The 18,895-nt window shown below is 35.3% G+C and overlaps 1 protein-coding gene across 1 annotated transcript in view; it reads right to left on the reverse strand.

Moving 5' to 3' along the window:
* LOC137930116 (protein tiptop-like) overlaps positions 1-18,895 on the reverse strand; it is a 412,862-nt gene that overhangs the window by 311,282 nt on the left and 82,685 nt on the right. The window contains exon 3 of the mRNA XM_068773226.1: positions 14,197-14,295. Within this exon, the coding sequence (XP_068629327.1) occupies positions 14,197-14,254 (58 nt within the window). The 5' untranslated portion in view covers positions 14,255-14,295. The remainder of the gene's footprint in view (positions 1-14,196; positions 14,296-18,895) is intronic.

Consider the following 18,895-nt stretch of genomic DNA (forward strand, 5'->3'; position numbering starts at 1 on the left):
GAGAATAACTGTACATACATACAAAGATTTTTTTCATTTGTTTTCTATGTATATATTTTTAGTTTCAACATCACTGTTGGAAATACGTATCACCCATATATTTCCTATAAGATATATTTTAAGTTTACTTCTATCTGTCTGTCCACCTTGTGTTTTGACGTCGCAAGATGCGTTTACAAGTCCGTGGTCTGCCTATTTTTTCATTCAACTTATTACTTTGTCCTTTAGATCTGAAAACTTTGAATAAACATCTTAATTTTATATGTGTGAGTAGTATTTATATACATAAAGGTGGTTGCACACTAACCGTGTCGTTTATTGCACTGTGTTTATAGTCACTGAAATATGATATGCCTATACCGAAATGTCAACATAACTAAATATATAACAAGCTAATTTTACTCTCCTACTTATATTTCAAACAATCGGATGACAGCTATTAAAAAACTCGTTTTTTTTTTAATTCGACATTTGAAAATACGTAGGCTATGAAATAAATAATTTATCATTCGATCGCAGATAACTCCGCGCCGTAGATGGCATAGATAAGAAAAATACATATATTAAGAGAACGCTATGACACGATGAGACAAGTTTTTTTACATCGACGCCCATTAATTCGGGTGATGTTGAGAAATAAAAAAAAATATTCTCATTTTTAAATATAATTAATGCGTTGAATTAAAAAAAGAGGTCTTAATTATATCGAATCGAATGTCATTTATTCGGACACATTATTTTCGAGTGGTTTTGATAAATCGACGACCACAGATGGACATGGGTGTCCTTAACAAGTTGGTCTGTCAAATTTGTGATTGCACGTTGTTTCTACACTACGCATGCTAGCTATCTGTTTGCTATGTGGCCTGTCAACCTCCTATTCACATTTCTTATCTAACAACGGAAATTATATCAAGACTTAGTGAGAAAAATCACTCAACACGTGTTTCACCCCTCCACGGGGCATCTTCAGGAGTTATGTTACATCGATTAGTGCCAAACACAGAGTCTCTGTGGCAGTGGCGGTTGTGTGATTCGCATTGTTTGCCGCATACGCATTTATCAGCGGGTTGGCGGGCGGTGCATTTTATTGCACGACTACCACTGCATGTGCGGAAGTGGCTAAATATTGGTCTTTTTCTTACTTAGGATGGACTTCCGCGAGGTAACGCCTGACTCCATTAAATATATCATAACTACGCAAGATTTCTTCTGCAATTTTACTCAATTATTTTTAATAATATCTATAGGTAAGTTATAAATCACTAAGCACTGGCTGCTCTAACAGACTTCATGTTATTTTCCTGTTGCAGTCAAATAAAAAAAAACACGTATTTAATTTGATTATTTTGGGATCTTTATGAAAAAAAACGATTATTTATTACTAAGTCTTTGCCTCCCTGATAGAGGACACAGGATGCCGCCTCAGATTCTTACAATACTGCCAGGAGATAATACTGGTAAATAGCCGTGATATAGTTGTAAGAAAACAAATTGCAGCAGCTGAGACAAATGTAATAATAAGAATAAAAATTAAACATTTAAATAGTAAAAATGAAATATTGTTAAAATGTGACGATAGAAAGAAGGCGATGTATGAACACAATACAAATAAGAGATATAGAGTGAGAAATATTGTGAAGGAAGGAAGAAGAAAGTATAGGAGATTATGTGAAAGATTGTAAAAAAATATTTCGTTAGTCATGTCTATATCTTAGATTAAGATATCGGAACGTGAAACCAAAAGGGGACCATTAAATAAATAAAATATTGGTTCCTAATACGCGTTTTCTTTTGACTGACATTAAAACTTCGACAGTAGGATCATCACCATTTTAGCCTATAGACACCGACTGCAAGGCCTGTACCGTACCCCTCCTTCAAAACTCGCCACGATGTCCATTCTTTAGCCGCGCGCATTTAGCGACTTTCCTCGTCATTATCTATGTCAGCTATCTACCTAAATACGGGTATCTTACACATATCTTTTTCCCCAATCCTTTTATACTAAGTTAAGAACGCAGGTGCCGGTCTCGCGCCGGCGCGAGATACAAGGTGTAAAGTGAGAGGCCGCTTTAATTTCTTGTTTTTTATTTCAATTACCTTATATATACAAATACTTAATTAATAACATTTTAATCCTTTTTAAACAAATAAACATCAAAAAAGTAAACTGGCCTCTAAGAGACTCCCAAGTTCCCACAGGCAAGCTTTTAAAACAAATGAATATTATTCCTAGTAGTAGTCTCCACCTCTGTTATTTCTCAATCATGATTACTGTATTATTGCTTATAATTCCTCATATTCTTCACAAAGGAAATTTGTAAATGTACAGTCATTAAAATAATTTACAATCACCAATGTGACTTACGATACATAACCATTTTATCACCTACCGGGAGAAGTTATTCGTGTGCGAACGTCTTCCAAGTTTCGATAAATTAACTTCTAGAATTAAATTTATTAGTGTTGTACTCGTTTGATGCATAGTCGGATTAACTGATTCGAATGTAATTTAGCCAATAAATAAACGCGACGGCGGCGTTCGGCGGCCAGATCTCAAGGCATTATGAAACCGACCCGGCGTGATGTTTCGTCACCGCTGCACATAAATCAAGTGCATATTCGAACAGCAGCATATATCATGCGAGATCCAAACGGTAAATTAAACGAACGACACTGAAGGGATCGTAATGGTTTGGGTTCCGGCCAAAAGTGCAACTTGACAAAATAACTAAGAATAAACTAGGATACGACATTGAAATAAGAACGAACAAGATCCTGAGTTATTTTTCTCTCATGGAGAAGACGGCGTCCACAGTGGAATTTATCGAGTAATCATTATTACAGAGAAGTGGCGGGTTTCGTGAGTGAAATGTAAACAGGTGATGAGCATGGACGTTGAGGTACTATATCAGAAGACACTGGATACAAGCATCTTCAGGTGATCTACGAGAGAGACATATATCCAGAAGACGTTTTACGAGTGAAATGATTATGGTGATCTATTTACGGGCATTGAAACTGAATGAGAAAAAAAATATAATTAGACAAGTATAAAAAGAAACAGAGTACACACTCCTAATTAATTACCCACTGCAACTGGTAGTTTCTCACTACGGGAGTTTATTTAAAGTGACGAAATGACGTGAATAGTCATAAGCCGCGGATTTATTTGTCACTATATAATGTTATTGAATGATGATTATATGATTCACACTTTGTGCATTAATTACATAGGATTATTTTTTATGGCCCCCGCCATTGGAGGCCTCTTGTACCCCTAATTAGTTGGGATCAGGGTCTTTGTTTACAAAAAAAGGTTTTCAGATTTTTCATCTTTATTCTTCACTCACTGTCATACTTCTCAATTTATTTTATTCTTACCTTATATCCATCACAATATCTTTTATTTTGTTCTTTCATTCCTTCTTGTTTTTATCGCCTTCCTTCCATCATCTTTTTACTCTTAGGTGGCTAGGTACATTACATAGGATTGGCACTGCTCATAAACAAGTTTCTAGATGATGGGCAGTATAATACTAAAGTACTATCGTCAAATCGTCTACTAAACGTGGCGATTACGGTATATCCTTCCATAGATATTTTTGGAGAAGCCATATGCCTTACAGTGGATGTCTAATGGCGGAAATGATGACAAAACTACTTACAATACAAAGATTTTCTTTGCAATAAGGCAATTAAAAATATTCTTTCGTTTTATTTATTTAATGAAAATAAAATCATGTTAATATTGCTACATAATCACGTGCGTTACACGTGCGCCCGTGATTAGTGGGCTATCAATCCAGCCTTAACTATCTACGTGTGCGGCCACACAGGACGCGATCGTCCGGTTTACGACCCCGCGCTACCCAGGCTACTGTTTACGCGCTTCTAAAACTTTATGGCCCGAAGCCATCCTAAATTATTGATTTAGTATCCATCAAGCTATCGTCAGCTGTTTTTGGATTTTTTTATTTATAATCGAAATTCAAATAGTTTTAATGTAATATTTATATATAATTGATAATGCTGTTTGAAAATGAATTACTTCGAATAAATTTGTGAAGTTGAACCTAAAAAACCCGACTGGCTTTTTAATAGACCGATCTTACCGACCACGTTGGCTATCATCAGGTGATCTAATCTAATCACACATCACAGATCTCAGAACAGCGGAGGTTAGAATAGTATGGAAAGAGCTTCTCATCGACTCCGTCAAGGTGTTTTAAGGACACCTTCAGAAAAGAAAAGACGGTTGACAAGAAGAAATATTGTAGAGATGATATATATGGAACGCTATTACTTCGATCGGTGCCGAAAGATGTCACTAGCACTCATGTTCGTGTGACAGAGGAAGTCATACAAAAAAGCACAGCGCAATTAGTCTTCGAATTAACAAGACTTATTTTTAATATCGTCCACAGCTGGACATAGCCCTTCCTTATAGATGTCTAGTAGGACCAGTTGGAAGCGATATCTAGCGACTTCCGACGACTTTGACAAGATCGTCCCACGCCCTACTTCTCCTTTCTCTTTTCAACCGAAGAATGCCCACTGCAGGGCATAGGCTTCCTCCAAAGATTGTAATGATGACCGGTCCAGCGCTGCCCGCATACAGTCACTTCCCGCGACGTTAACAATGTCATCGTTCCACCCACGTCGCCTCTCATACTCCACAATTACAATAATAAATAATAGTTTTCTAATGAAGCAACGATTAAGAATAAGGTGAAGAATGTATCAAGAGGGAATGCTAAATCTATAACGAGCAGAAAACGCTCAGTATGGTACCGGCCTTAATGAAAGGCGACCGAATCGCCTTGTAAAAGTTAACGGCGGATAAAATCAGTTATAAAACTGTATGAAGCCGTAAATTCAGTGATCGGACGGAGCGCTTAAAAGACGGGAGCTATTCCGAAGTCCATAAATCAGGTATCGGGCAGGGGCCTATTCCGTCCGCGATCGTTAACATCAAAACGCTCTGTTTGTAAACATTTTTACGTAGACTCGACAGATTTTTTTCCGTTTTTGACTTTTACGAGCGCGACATTATTGGATTTTATTGGTTACCTCTCGTGGCCGCATTCGTGCGAGTTTATTTAATTAATAAATAATTTTTAATTACTTTGCGCACCGGGAGATGTCACGTTTGAATATAAACATTTAATTTAATGAATGAATTTTAAAATTATGACGCATAAAAACTACATAGTACCTAACATTTATTATCATCATTACTTCAGTAATAGGACGCCCACAACTGGACATAGGCCTAACACATAGAAGAGGCCTGCACTCAGCGTCTTTTGATGACCTGTACAAGGTTGTCCACTTTGTTGGCAGTCCAGTCCTCGGTGGTCATCTTTTCTGCGTGCCCGTTTGGCCTGTCCATTGTCATTTCAACATGTCCATCCGCTTGTAAGCTAACTCTATGTAGGTACTTCAAAATGTAACGCACATAAAATATACAAACCCGATCCCCAGGACATCTAACAGGACAATAATGAAGAACAAACCGTGTCAACCCAATTACCGTCAAAGTTCCGAACTGAAAAGAGCTCAAGAGAATACCTGTCGATGACCGGAGGTATAATCGACTTCACCGCAAACACATAAAGGATTGCCAATAAAACTTGAAGACGGGAGCTGAAGAGTCAATCGTAAAAACAACAAAAGCGTTTTAACCCCTTCACTTTCGGCGCCCGCCGGTGAAGCCTGACAATTGTTTTCCCACGTGTGTAAAAAGAGATCATAAAACTTGCCAACCACTGAACTAATAACCGATGATTTAGGATCCGAAACTACGACACTTTATTTCACAATAACTTAACAAAAATTCATTGTACGTAATAAAATTTTGTTAAATATTATCTAAACTAGACAATGGGTATTAAATAGATTAGTGTAAAAAAAAATAAGTGAAGCTATGAAAAGAAGTATTTTATCATGTAACAGTGGCATTGGAATTATTTCTATATATATTTTACAAAAAAGAACTTTTCGGACAATATATAACTTAAAATCTAGAGATTCTTTGAGAGATGCTTTTAAATGAATTGGTATTTTGACGGTTGTTTTTAAATACGTATTTAATAACATATAGTTTGTATAGACAGAAATATGATAAAAATTTCGTATATCTTGGATCTATTAAATCTTGCTATAGCATTCAAGAGTTTATAATTGAAAAAAGCTAACAAACTAATTCATTTATTAAATTGACTCATTAATTGAGTTGATATTATAAAGAATAGATCAAACATTAAACAGAAACTGTTGAGTTTCTGCTCGGTACTTAGACAAGTATTCCAAACCGATGATAGCTTTCTACTTTTTATTAAACTTGAAGTACTATTTAAGTAGACATTTACACTCAAAAGCAAGGTAGATAGCATATGTTCCTAGGCAAGTATGTAGCATCTTAGACCCCGTTGAAACTTAATATCAAAATCAAATACTACGTCTGTAAATAAAAACTATACTGTTTTAACCCAAACTCTGTATTAAAATTATATTAAAACTCATTTAAAGTTCACGAAATCGCCAAAACTAAATATATTGATGAGATAATTATACCTCACTCTCGTCCTTTGTTACAAAATGTACTATTTTACCGTTATTTTCTATTCAAAAACTAATTCAAAACACGACGCTTGCGCAAACTCTTGTTTATTCTCTCTATAGGTTATTCAATGAAAGAGAAAGCAGCCCCACAAAGGAGAGGTCCGAAGCTTGTAAATCAAAGCGGCGTATAGCAATAAATTACTCTTAAACTATGCGAACGCAGTTTTTATGGCCCCACAGCGGGTTATTGTTCGTACGTCGTGCATGCAAAAACTGACGCACTAATATCATGTTTCTATTAGGGAACAGGACGTTCATCTCATATTAAATAACTGTCTGCACTGACCGAGAGTTTAAAACTTAATTGGTTTGTCTATTTCGTACAGACGTCTTGAATGTACACATGCTTGTATTTTTTTTAAATACAGACAGGCTAAAAAGAGTTTATTTAGGTTAGGTGGCGAATCTGTGTCTTTGTACTCTACTTCTTATTTTTTTGTGCTGATGGACGCCCACTGAAAGGCCTAGATCTTTATCGATGACCGGCCCTGCGCTTGCGCATCCAGCGAATTCCCGCGAGATTAAATATGTCACCGGTCCGCATACTTGAGGCCTAACCGCACTGCGTCTACCGGCTCGTATTCACCATTAGAAAACCTCCGCTGAAGACGAGTATTTCTTAGACCAGTGATTCCCAAAGTGGTTTATATCGACCCCTAGGCGTCTATGACAATTTGCAAGGGGTCTACGTCTGCGAAAAAAAAATTTGGGGGTCCATAAAACGAAAATGGGGGTCCACGATAGTGGATCTCAACACATACACTGATAGTACCTATTTACTTAGATCATACTATCTTACAATATCAAAACATTTACATTATTTATAAAAGTACCTATGAAGTAAGTTTTTATTATATGTTTATAAAATTGTGTAAGTTGTAGGATGTTGGTATTCGCTTTGTGGTCGCAATACATTTTGAACTTGAAAACGTACGTATATTTTACATAACAGATACAAAATTTTATTTTGAGTAGTTTTAATTTAAATTCAATTAATAAATGTATAAATTAACATGTGTTTTACTTTAAGTTTTTAACGCTATACGTCACTACAGTTAGAAATTTACAGGAAATCAATATCTGGTAAGTAGGGGGTCTACTCAACACAGAAAAACATGGGGGTCTGCGACACAAAAAAGTTTGGGAAACTCGGTCTTAGACCTACGTCGGTGACATTAATTTTTCTACGGATCTCTTTATTTTTGATTCGATTACTGTGAAACTCCGAGCATAGCTCTCTCCGTTGCTCTTTGGGTGACATCGAACCTTCTAACAAAGCCCGTAAGTTATCATCAGCAACATACTTTGGTCAAAGAACTTCGTCTCCAGGCATTGCGGTATTTTGAACGGGAAGATGTTTCGGAGCTTTCTGAACGCTGCCTTCTCGAATTGGTTTCGGCGAGTGATCTCTTTCTTGCATTTGTACTTACAAAGGTGGACGGTTTTTCCTAAGTATATATAGCCGTAGCACTTTAGAAAACTACTTGAATAAGCATAATAGATTTTATACATCAACTTCGTCTTGTCCATATTTATTTTAAGGACTACGAAGGCTTTACTGATACAATCTATTATTATACCCAGGTCTTTTATTACTTAAATAAACATTATTATAATAGATAAATACAGTAATTATCTTGAAATTCATTATAATTAGTTCCAGTAATTTAATTTAATTATTGCGAAAAATTTACACTTTCTCACACGAGCGATAATGGTCCACATAGAAGCGCGCATAAATAAATATAAACAAATGCATTAATGGGTTTTATTAAATTGTTATTTAATTAGATGCATTATAAAAACACACAGAGCTCTATGTATAGCTGTGTGGCCACGAAAACCGCGTGATAGATGCTACCTAAATATGGTAAATCGACATAATTAAAACCATTAATTTAAATATGTTAAGAAATTAAATTTCCAAAATCAATCATTAAGTATTCTATGGTGGATCGTTATCGCATTAATTAACGGAATATTTTACGGTGGCCATTAAAAAAAAAACAAGATAAAGGCGACACGAAAAACGGTTTGTTTATATTGAGTACAATATCATTTGCAATTATTTCACGTTAGTTATCTAAAGTGCCATCAATTAAAATATTAAACACGAGTATTGCGAAGCGCTAATAACTGTGAAACTAATTTAGTTTTAATTAATATTCAATAATAGATAAGCGGGGCCCGGCGGATGATTAAAACCGCCCGTGAGATATAACTGCCGGCATGAACCTTGTCAAATGAACTGAATTTCAAACTGAGAAATTCCCGATTCATCTCAAAGGTTTATAAAGTTATCGGTTACATTTTAAAAGCTATAAATAAGTTAATGAATGTCCACTGAAAAGCAAATCATCGTTGCAACCCATAGACGCCGACTGCAAGGCGTAGGCCTCCCCCAAAAATATCTATGAGGGACCCCATAATGGTCACATTTGGCAGGGGATTTTGCGATCGAAACGTAATATTATGGTACGCAGAAAACGCTTCTGTTCATCCACTGGAAACTTTTTATGAGCTGTATCCTGGGAATCGAACATGCGACTTACGATCGCCATTCTCAGTCCTCTACTGGATTGCACAAGCCTCTCCCAAGTTCACCACAATAAACGGTTTTGCACTCTCCATATCCAGCGACTCCGAGCTTGATTACGTGGGTATCTACCCAATCAAACCCTCATTAACCTTTTATTTCCTCCTACTGCCTATCCAGATGAGCAATTCTTCGACCTACATCAATGACTTTGTTTCTGCTGTTTGATATCCTCGTTCACTATTGATGGCTCATATGTCAACATTTTTTTAAAAATCGTTTACACTTATTTCCTATCGTCCTGTACAAAGAGGTTTCTCTGAAATAAATTAAAAAAAAAACTAGAGATTATTTACTATAATTTTTCCTTTGTTTAATTAGTGTGTTTATTGTAAGTTAAGTGTTTTAAATTATTTATATGATTTTAATTATATACACTACACTGGAATACACTTACGCCGAAATTATTTATTTAATCTGTACTTATATCATTCTATATTTATATTTTTAACATTATATTGTGCCTTTATGTGTATTGTGCGCAATAAATATATATTTATTTTAAATATCATACATTACATTTTTTTATATAAGAATGCGACAATAATTATTTTTAATATATAGTAAAAAGAATTTGAAAACGATTATATGGAAAGACTGTACCATAGGTAAATTGACGAATTGGTTACATAAGGTGGCGCAAAAGTAATGTCATTATATGAAAGTGATCTAATATATCACCTAGCGATAGCGATATCACCGTGATTTAAAATTTATTATGTAGATATATAGAGAATTAGTTGTGAAGAAGCGATGGAGTATATTATTCATCATCCTGTATACTGATCAATTTGAAAACGATTTCTTTTGAAATTATTAATGGAACTAGTTTAAGAACTCAAGCATGTCACTTCGGTGTCGAGTTATTATGTTGCTGGTCGATAATGCTGCTAATAGGCGAAACGACCAGTTTCCCAATAAATTAAAATATAAACGACTTTGTTTTATTAATGGAGGTAACGTTTTGAATACACATGACATCGCGGCTTAAAATAAGAGTACCTCAATACATAATGAATAGGCGGTTGATGGTGTTACAAATTTGTTATTCTAAGACAGCGGTCGTCAACATTTTTCATTGCAAATAATTTTACAACATTGTGGGTGTGTGTTTTTTTTCGTTTTTAAAGATAGAATGAAAACCAACATTATATATAGTAACTATAATAAAATATCAAAAAGTTTATTTACCACTGTGATCAAAACTTAAGTTGAAATTGTCAGCAAAAACATAGCTTTAGGAACGCAGGTTTTTTTTACAAATTGGTAGGATTTTCGTAGCTTTGTCAAGTGTCCGTTTGTCAAAAATTGGAATATGATTTGGGTGTTATGATGTTTTGTATCTTACACATATCAAGTCTCGATTGGTCGATATAAAACTACATTGATACTTTGCGATTTTATGCCAAAAACTTGACACACATCGTTCCTCAACCATTGGCTTAATTTGGATCCGTGTAACTTCTGGCTACTCAGCAAACTTTAAAGAATAATGCGGAGACGCAGTTTTGACACGATTAATTAAAGATAAAAACATAATTGAAGAAGGTCTTGAAAGCTATTCTGGAACTAGATTATTCTCACTGTATCGAGGACCAGAAAAGCGCTGATAAGTGCGTTTAATCGGACGAGATTATTCTGAAGAGGATAAAATTGGTTTTGAAGAATAAATAAATAATTTACACTTTTTAAACAAATTCACAACAAAACACTTTTTATGACAATTTTATATATGAATAAAACTCTATGTCGAATTTTAGATATGAAATTGCCTTTCACTTAATTATATAAAAAATTGAATCTACAATTAGCAAAAATATCAGAAATAAGTTGATCCGTAAACATACGAAAGTAACCAATATCGATGCTGCTGTCTATCATCTGGAAACTTGTTTGTAGCTGTCGCAATACCGTATAATTAATGCCAATGTCAATTATATATAAGACTGTACTCTCGGAATCGAACTCGCTACTTACGATCACAAGTTTCAGTTCTCTTCCGCTGGGATACTACTGCTCAATATAATCAATATGTAAGAAAAGGACCAATATTTAGCTACTTCAGCACCACTTCCGCAAAACACAGAGTCCACCCACTGCTTGTGCGGAAGTGGCTAAATATTGGTCCTTTTCTTACTTCGGATGGACTTTCGCAAGGTAACTCCTGATTCTATTAAATAATTATGATCAACATTGTCAGCGGTCTACTTACCAAATGGTTAATATATGTGTAATCCTCTACCTCATTATAATTTCCTAAGTTGAGTTGTTTTAACATAATTGTGTCACAATTATATTTACTGTCACAAGTATTTATAAGAAATCCATCCGCCTAGCGATAACGTGCGTTAACAGGATTCTTTGAAGTATGTTTACTAAGCTATGTTACTCTAGTCTTTTAAATTATTTCCTAACTTAAATTTCTAAAACAATTTTCTTATATTAACGGTGTCTTGTTTGTTGGTTCCCAAAGCCCTAACATCGTTCAGTTTTTAACATTACAACTACTGCGACCACTTCCTCATCCCTACCCCGTATTGCATTGCAAGGACTTCTTTTACCACAGATCAGTAATATACATACTGGCCAGTAGTATATATAAAGGTAGATAGTTGCTATCCAAACGATATTTACAGATTCTGCGAATATTTAGAGTAGCTAATGTTCGGATTGGGAGGCTGTAGAGTTCTTGGAGCTCCGTGGAGTGACTAAGTTCAAGGGCCCCCACGAGTGGACCTGGCAATCCATGTCACTCGTCGATTATATCCTTTCATAATATCCGTACAATCCTCTTTGTGTAGTATCCTTTACTACCAAGGATTGCGGTTTTCTTAAGTTTGTTTCTCACTATGTTAGGCCATATGTGCCGGTCTTACACAGTGTGTATTGCCTCTATATTGACTCTACCATTATGGGTTATAAACTCGGATAATACTGGAGGAAGGTTATAAGAAAAATCCATTTATATGTCCATCGATGGATAGTTGTCAATCGATATATCCAAGATCGGGTTTTCACCTATCCTGAGCTACTATATCTTCTTTAAAACCTCTGTCGTGGAAATACATAGAAACATAAGTATTTTTCCCAGAATATACTGTGGAATGATTGATAAATAGACTAATGATTTCATGTTTTTTTTTACTTTTTATTTCTTTTTAAAATGTATATACGTATAACTATATACATATGTATGTATGTTTGTATATATATGTATGTTTTGTACACGTTAACTACCCGTTATTTATACTTCTACTCTTTCTATACTATGGTTGTCTGAAGAAATTGCCTCGTGTGATAAAACCATTGTACTTTTTTCTTAACTATTATGAAACTATGTAAATATTTTCTAAGATGTATAATAAAGAATTTTAAGTAAAATAAATAAAATTAATGTTGTTTTAATAGCTTAATGAATGTCGTGATGTGGAGTGTTGGGCACTGTACTAAGACGATTCAGGTAAAATGTCTTCTGAATAAAGGTTCATATCTTTCTCCGAAAGTAGAGTGGATATCAATTAATCAATGTAATACGACGTAATTTTTTTTTAATTTATTAGCTCGAGAATTTAGCCTTAAAAATTAAAATTAGCCCTGAGTCCGAAGAAGCTGTAAATGCCAGAAAGCTTAACATTGTCCAACACCAATCGAATATATCCATGTACATGCCCGTGTCCCGCGCACTTAGTGGCCCGACCGGCTCCATCCCCGCCCCGCGCTTTTACACCCATTACAACTGACAAAAACGCGTATAATAGCATAAATAAATATTATTTATCGCTTCACGGTGGCTTAGTTCTGTACAAAAAGACCTATGAGTTATTACTCCGTATTACATTTGCGTTTTGTACAGAGCTTTTTTCTATGCCCGTAACTTAATATTTATTGCGAGTTTTAGTTGAATATTCACAGTCGTCAGGTCACGCTTTGCGTCGATGCCGCGCCGCCCTCGGTGCACCCGGGAGAGCAGCCTTCGGCGCATTTTAAACCTTATCCCCCCGGGATACGGACGCGCAGGTGTATCTCCGATTACAATTCGGAACACGTTAACAGTTAAATATACATATTTATTGTTATAGAATATATAAATAATTAACATGTCTCTTTTGAAAGATGTAAAATAATTTGCACGGAATTAGTTATAGCTAATTGAGTTAACGTTATTGCGTGAGAATCCGACAGCTTTGTCTGTATGAATATCGCTAAAGTGTTATAATTAGCTCCAAAAATACCGTTATATTTTGAATAAGCTAAAACGTTATTTCGCATTTCCTATAGTGTGCGCCGAAGAGCTAGTAGAATAAGTGAAGGTCCAATTGACATGTCCATAGCTGGTCTAAAAGATGTATATGCTGACATAAACTGCTGCACGAACCTCTAACGTCTCTCGTTCACTAGACGACGCTATGGAGATACTTATCGAGTCTAAAGTGGCCTATATATTTTATATTTTAGACGTAGAACCTCATAGATTTCCAAGATCTGTTGTAAGTGATTGACGTCCAGTTCTTCTAGCCGGTCGGTTCTGGTCTATGGTCTTCACTCCAGGATCTCTAGGCCCCAGCGTCAATCTGTTCTATGCGTTATATATACTGGTACTTAAACCTTGCAATCCGCTGAACCAAATTAGTTACTGTAGCACTCATAGATATACACTCAACGCATCGAGATCTTGATAATTTAATTCTGGAGAAATCTTTTCATCATTATCCAGGGGTTAAAGCAACGACTGGCATTCTTTTGTTATGAGAAAAAGTAAGAAGGGTGTGATTTTCCAGGGTAAACTAAAAGGATTAAGTTCCCGATGTGGTCCTGCATTTCGATGGATGTGTGTATGTAGACCTTCAGAGGATTGTCCCTGAATTGTGCGTTGTGCTTGAATGAGAATAGGAGATATGGGGCCTTTAAAAGACCAAGATAGTACAACTTAACATGAGGGCATGCAGTATAAGCAATGAATGGTGCCGTACCGTTTTCGTTAGTGTTGAGCCAACGGTAGGATGGTCGCGGCTGCTGCTTGGAGCGCATCTCTAGTCGCCGCGCCGTCCGTCCGGCTCACACGGATTCATCTGCAAACAAACAAACATACATTAATTAATCTATACTCATTAATCTATTTCGCGCTCAAATGCCTCGAATTACGCGAAAGAGTGCATATAAATATAATGTAGTCATCAACTTCTCTATGGTGTCTTGACCATCTGTCAAACAATTAAAAACAGTGTTGGGTGTTATGAACGTATTTTACTAGAACGGAAACAAAACGTTACCCAACAGACAATAGATGTATTTTTCCGTAAAAAATAAGAGTATGTGTTGCATAAAGTGTTCCTAGAATTAAAGTGATTGATTAAAATGATTTGTAATTTTTGTAATAATTTTTGACTATGTTTAATCATAAACCTCGTTATACGCGAATTTCAGTTAACGCGAGTTTTTTTTGTAACGTATCCCTCGCGTAAAGCGGGGTATTACTGTATACTTTTTTTAATATATACACATGTTATCGTAACACTGAAAACTTTTTATTTTATGAAGCACGCAATCAAAACTATTAAATTTTATTCTCTGTTTCTTATACATATCGCTGAAATATTATAATAAATTCTAAATAACCCTTAACCGTTTGACTCCTATGCAATTAAGTAAAAAGGATCAATATTTAGCCACTTCCGCACATGCATTGGTAGTCGTGCAACAAAGTGCACCGCCCGCCAGCCCGCTGATAAAACAAACAATGCGAATTACACAACTGCCACTGTCAAATCACTCAACACGTGTTTCACCCCTCCACGGGGCATCTTCAGGAGTTATGTTACACCGATTAGTGCCAAACACAGAGTCACTGGCTAAATATTGGTCCTTTTCTTACTTAGGATGGAATGTTTGTTCCGGCAAATCTCTAAAATGGCTGGACCAAAGGGACTTGTACTGACAGGTAGCTGATGTAAGAAGGTGTAACTCATGCTACTTTTATTTTTTGAAATTTCTTAAAACAAAAAAATGAGTTAAAGTTTTTGTCAAATTCCACGCGGACAAAGTCGCGGGTATAGCTAGTTATAACTATTCGTATTTTTACGATATTAATCGATGCTATATTTAATCTCAAATTAATCTTATTTGTTACCTATTACACATATTCGCATGTCAAGTTAAATGAAAGAGATATTTAAAATCCGTAACACTCAAAAAAATTTTTACAATCTTAACTGCCATTAATTCAGTGGACTTTCCCGCCAATAATCCAGACAATATAGTGCAGATAATCATAAGAAACTACTTCTTAAAAACGATGAGTAAACTGCCTGGAATCCTCTGCAACTTCACATTAAAATATTCTCGATAAATTAAAAAAAAAGAAGACTAACCGTCATTAATATAAGACGAAAGTCGACAAGATACTGAACACAATGTTACTGTATCTAATTACTAATGAATATAGACCGTAATCTTAAACACAGAAGGTGTATATTAGGTTAATCGAATGTGAAAGGTGGTGAATTGTTTTTAAACAGAAAAATCTTGGAAGTCGAACGATATGTCACAGAATTTATGAGCGGCGAGCGAAGCCGCGTGACGCGCCGCGAGTGATTCAAATACGCCCCGTAATAAATTCGATATCAAAGGCACAATGTCGTAATGCGATACACGGACGCGCGATGCGGTGATAGGGGCCCGATTTATGACGAACAGCGCTCCTCCCGCGACCACCGTCTATGATTAATTCTTTCCTCTTGGGACGAACACAAACGTGTCTCTCGGTTTTAACTACACGAGAATATGACGACGTGGGTGGAAAATTATTTCGCTTTCCTATCAAAATCCTATAAGACATAAACATTATAGACCAGGTGTTACCAAACTGCGGCTCTTTGAACGATTATTCTTGGCTCCGATCGATTGTCGAATTATTTCAATATTAAAATTTATATTACCTATATTCTCCTAACAAATTACTGTTGTGAATAATTATTATTTTATTGCACCATAAAATTAGTGAAATCCAAACACCGATCATAATTAACTAACCGACATCTTAAGCATTATTAGGAGTGCTGTCATACACGAGTGACGTTATACCTAACTTCAATACATATATTTTGTACTTTTTTTCATAAAATTTCTTTCTTTGTTTGATCTTTGTGCAATTACTCACAGTTAGTTGTAGATACTTTTCAGATTAGGAAGCATTTCGAACCATCATACCTGCGAATGAAGGATATGGGGCTCGATTTAAATCTAATTTCTATAAATTTAAGTCTTTTACCGTTCCCCGTGGACATACAAGTGAGCATAACAAAGCAAATAATATTTAATGGAATCAGGCGTTATTTGGCGGAAGTCCATCCTAAGTAAGAAAAGGAATTGGTCCTTTTCTTACTTAGGATGGACTTCCACATTTAGCCACTTCCACACAGGCAGTGGTAGTCGTGCAACAAAATGCACCGTCCGCCAGCCCGCTGATAAATGCGTATGCGGCAAACAAGGCGAATTACACAACTGCCACCGTCAAATCATTCAACACGTGTTTCACCCCTCCACGGGGCATCTTCAGGAGTTATGTTACACCGATTAGTGCCAAACACAGAGTCCTAAACTAACTAAACCTGAAAACTATATTTAAACTAAGGCACTAAGTCAAAAGGTAACCTTTTGTCTTAAACATAATCTAAAATTCCAAAAGGCATATATCCTAACCGTGTTGGAAGACGTATATATACTACAATATTTATTGTCTTACTTTACCCGAGTGACAGATATATATTTTAAACGTATACCATTTCTTTTAAATTTATTTACTATTTTAATAATGTATATTCCTGTTACCTATGCCCTATACTTCTATGTATATAGTACAATGTAGCATTGTATATATGGCACATATATATATCATCTAAAAGCCTGCGCCCATAATTAGATAACCGGTTAAAATATCGTTAACTGCTGTTAATTATTATTACAGTTAAGTTAGTCGCGATTACATAGATAATAGGCGAGCAAGCATTCGCTTAACAAAGTTGCGAGTACGAAAGATTCGTTTTGGAGTCGCTTCCAGTAATATGTTCGAACCGTGCTTAACTGTTGTGAATTCATACTTGATTATAATCCTTATGACTCATATAATACAATAGATAACTCGTAATTATTTTTATATTAATTCATGTGATCTAATAGAAATTAGAATCATATTGAACTACCCCTTAAGGTATCCTTCAACTTTAGCTACGTGATTTCCTAACGCGCCGGGATTTAAGAGTCCACCACAGACTCAAATAAGTCATATTTTGTGGTCACTTTTACGACATTCTTAATATAATGTAGTTAGTAAAATTCACGACGATGGACCAGACCGTGCTGCACGACATTGTCAACTATCCTATGTTCGTATCTCTGATTGGGAAGTCGAGATGAGGAAGAGTATCAAAGAAACCAGAATCGCCTCCCTCATGGCGAAGAATGTCCTTCTATATTTCAAGAATTATCCAAAAAATGTAGCATAGTATACAATAGAAAAGAATAAGACAGATCTAAGTCAAAATGGTCGAACGACATCCTATGCTAGTCATAAATAAAGCAATATAGGTTTAGTAAATAAGAGTAGATAATAAAATAGTTAGAACTATATAGAAATAAAACTAGAAATATTGAGTCAATACTTTGATAATGTAGCAAACTGTTGTCTAGGAGAGAAAGTAATGCACGGGAGATAATTTGAATGTGACGAAAGATAAAGGTTGTGAAGGAAGAGAGGAGAAAGTAAAATAAAGAAGAATTAACCAGAGTTGTAACGTCTCTGCCTCGTAATAAAAAAAAAACATTTCAATGTGATTTTTTTTAAGTTTTTGTCTTTCGAACTTATATATATCAGCAAATAAATTAAGGAAAATTTTAAAAACCGAATATAATGTATTGAATTACATGACAAGATAATTTGGAGACATTACATGTGGTTTATTTTTAAAATCTTACACAGTTTAATATAATTAAGAGAAATAATACCAATTTAAGAATGTCCACATGTTTACAATGTTTTAAAATGTCATACCGTAGTATTACAATCAGTGATCGCCTTGTTAATATCGTACGGTTAACGAAAGATAACATGGACAGTCTTTACATTAATAAAATATTTAATCTCAATATTTTTACGGCACCCATAACACTGGGTAGTAAAAACAAGTACATTAATAAAAATATTAATTTGAATTCACGAGATCGGACGGAGGCAAATCCGGTCCTTTGAGGACACTTATCTTGAAATGTTGCGAAACGTTTTAACGGCGTGTGATACGCTCCGATATTTTAAAATTTTATTATTAAACGTCTAAACACATTATTTCGATATATCATAACTTTTATCGTACTACCTTTAGATAACTGGATTATATCTTATGAAACCTAAAACTGCTTTAATAGCCATTCTCAGTTCTATAGAGGCAACAGGATCTTCGGCAGAATATGTGTACATATCAATACTGTGCTTTAGTACTAGAATATATCATCATCAGCCGTAAGACGACTGATGGTCATAGGTCTCCCCCTAAATATCAAATAGCAAGGGTTTAAAGCGGTCTGCATGTTACGTCTTTTGACTTAACAAAGTCGTCTGTTTACTTTGTGGGTAAACCTCAACTTTCCTTAAAGATCGTTATGATCTACACCGGCTCT

Source organism: Battus philenor, unplaced genomic scaffold (genome assembly GCF_028537555.1).
Source record: "Battus philenor isolate CCGP_79_NKW_IND1 unplaced genomic scaffold, ilBatPhil1.0.hap1 SCAF_6, whole genome shotgun sequence".
Taxonomy (NCBI): Eukaryota; Metazoa; Arthropoda; class Insecta; order Lepidoptera; family Papilionidae; genus Battus; species Battus philenor.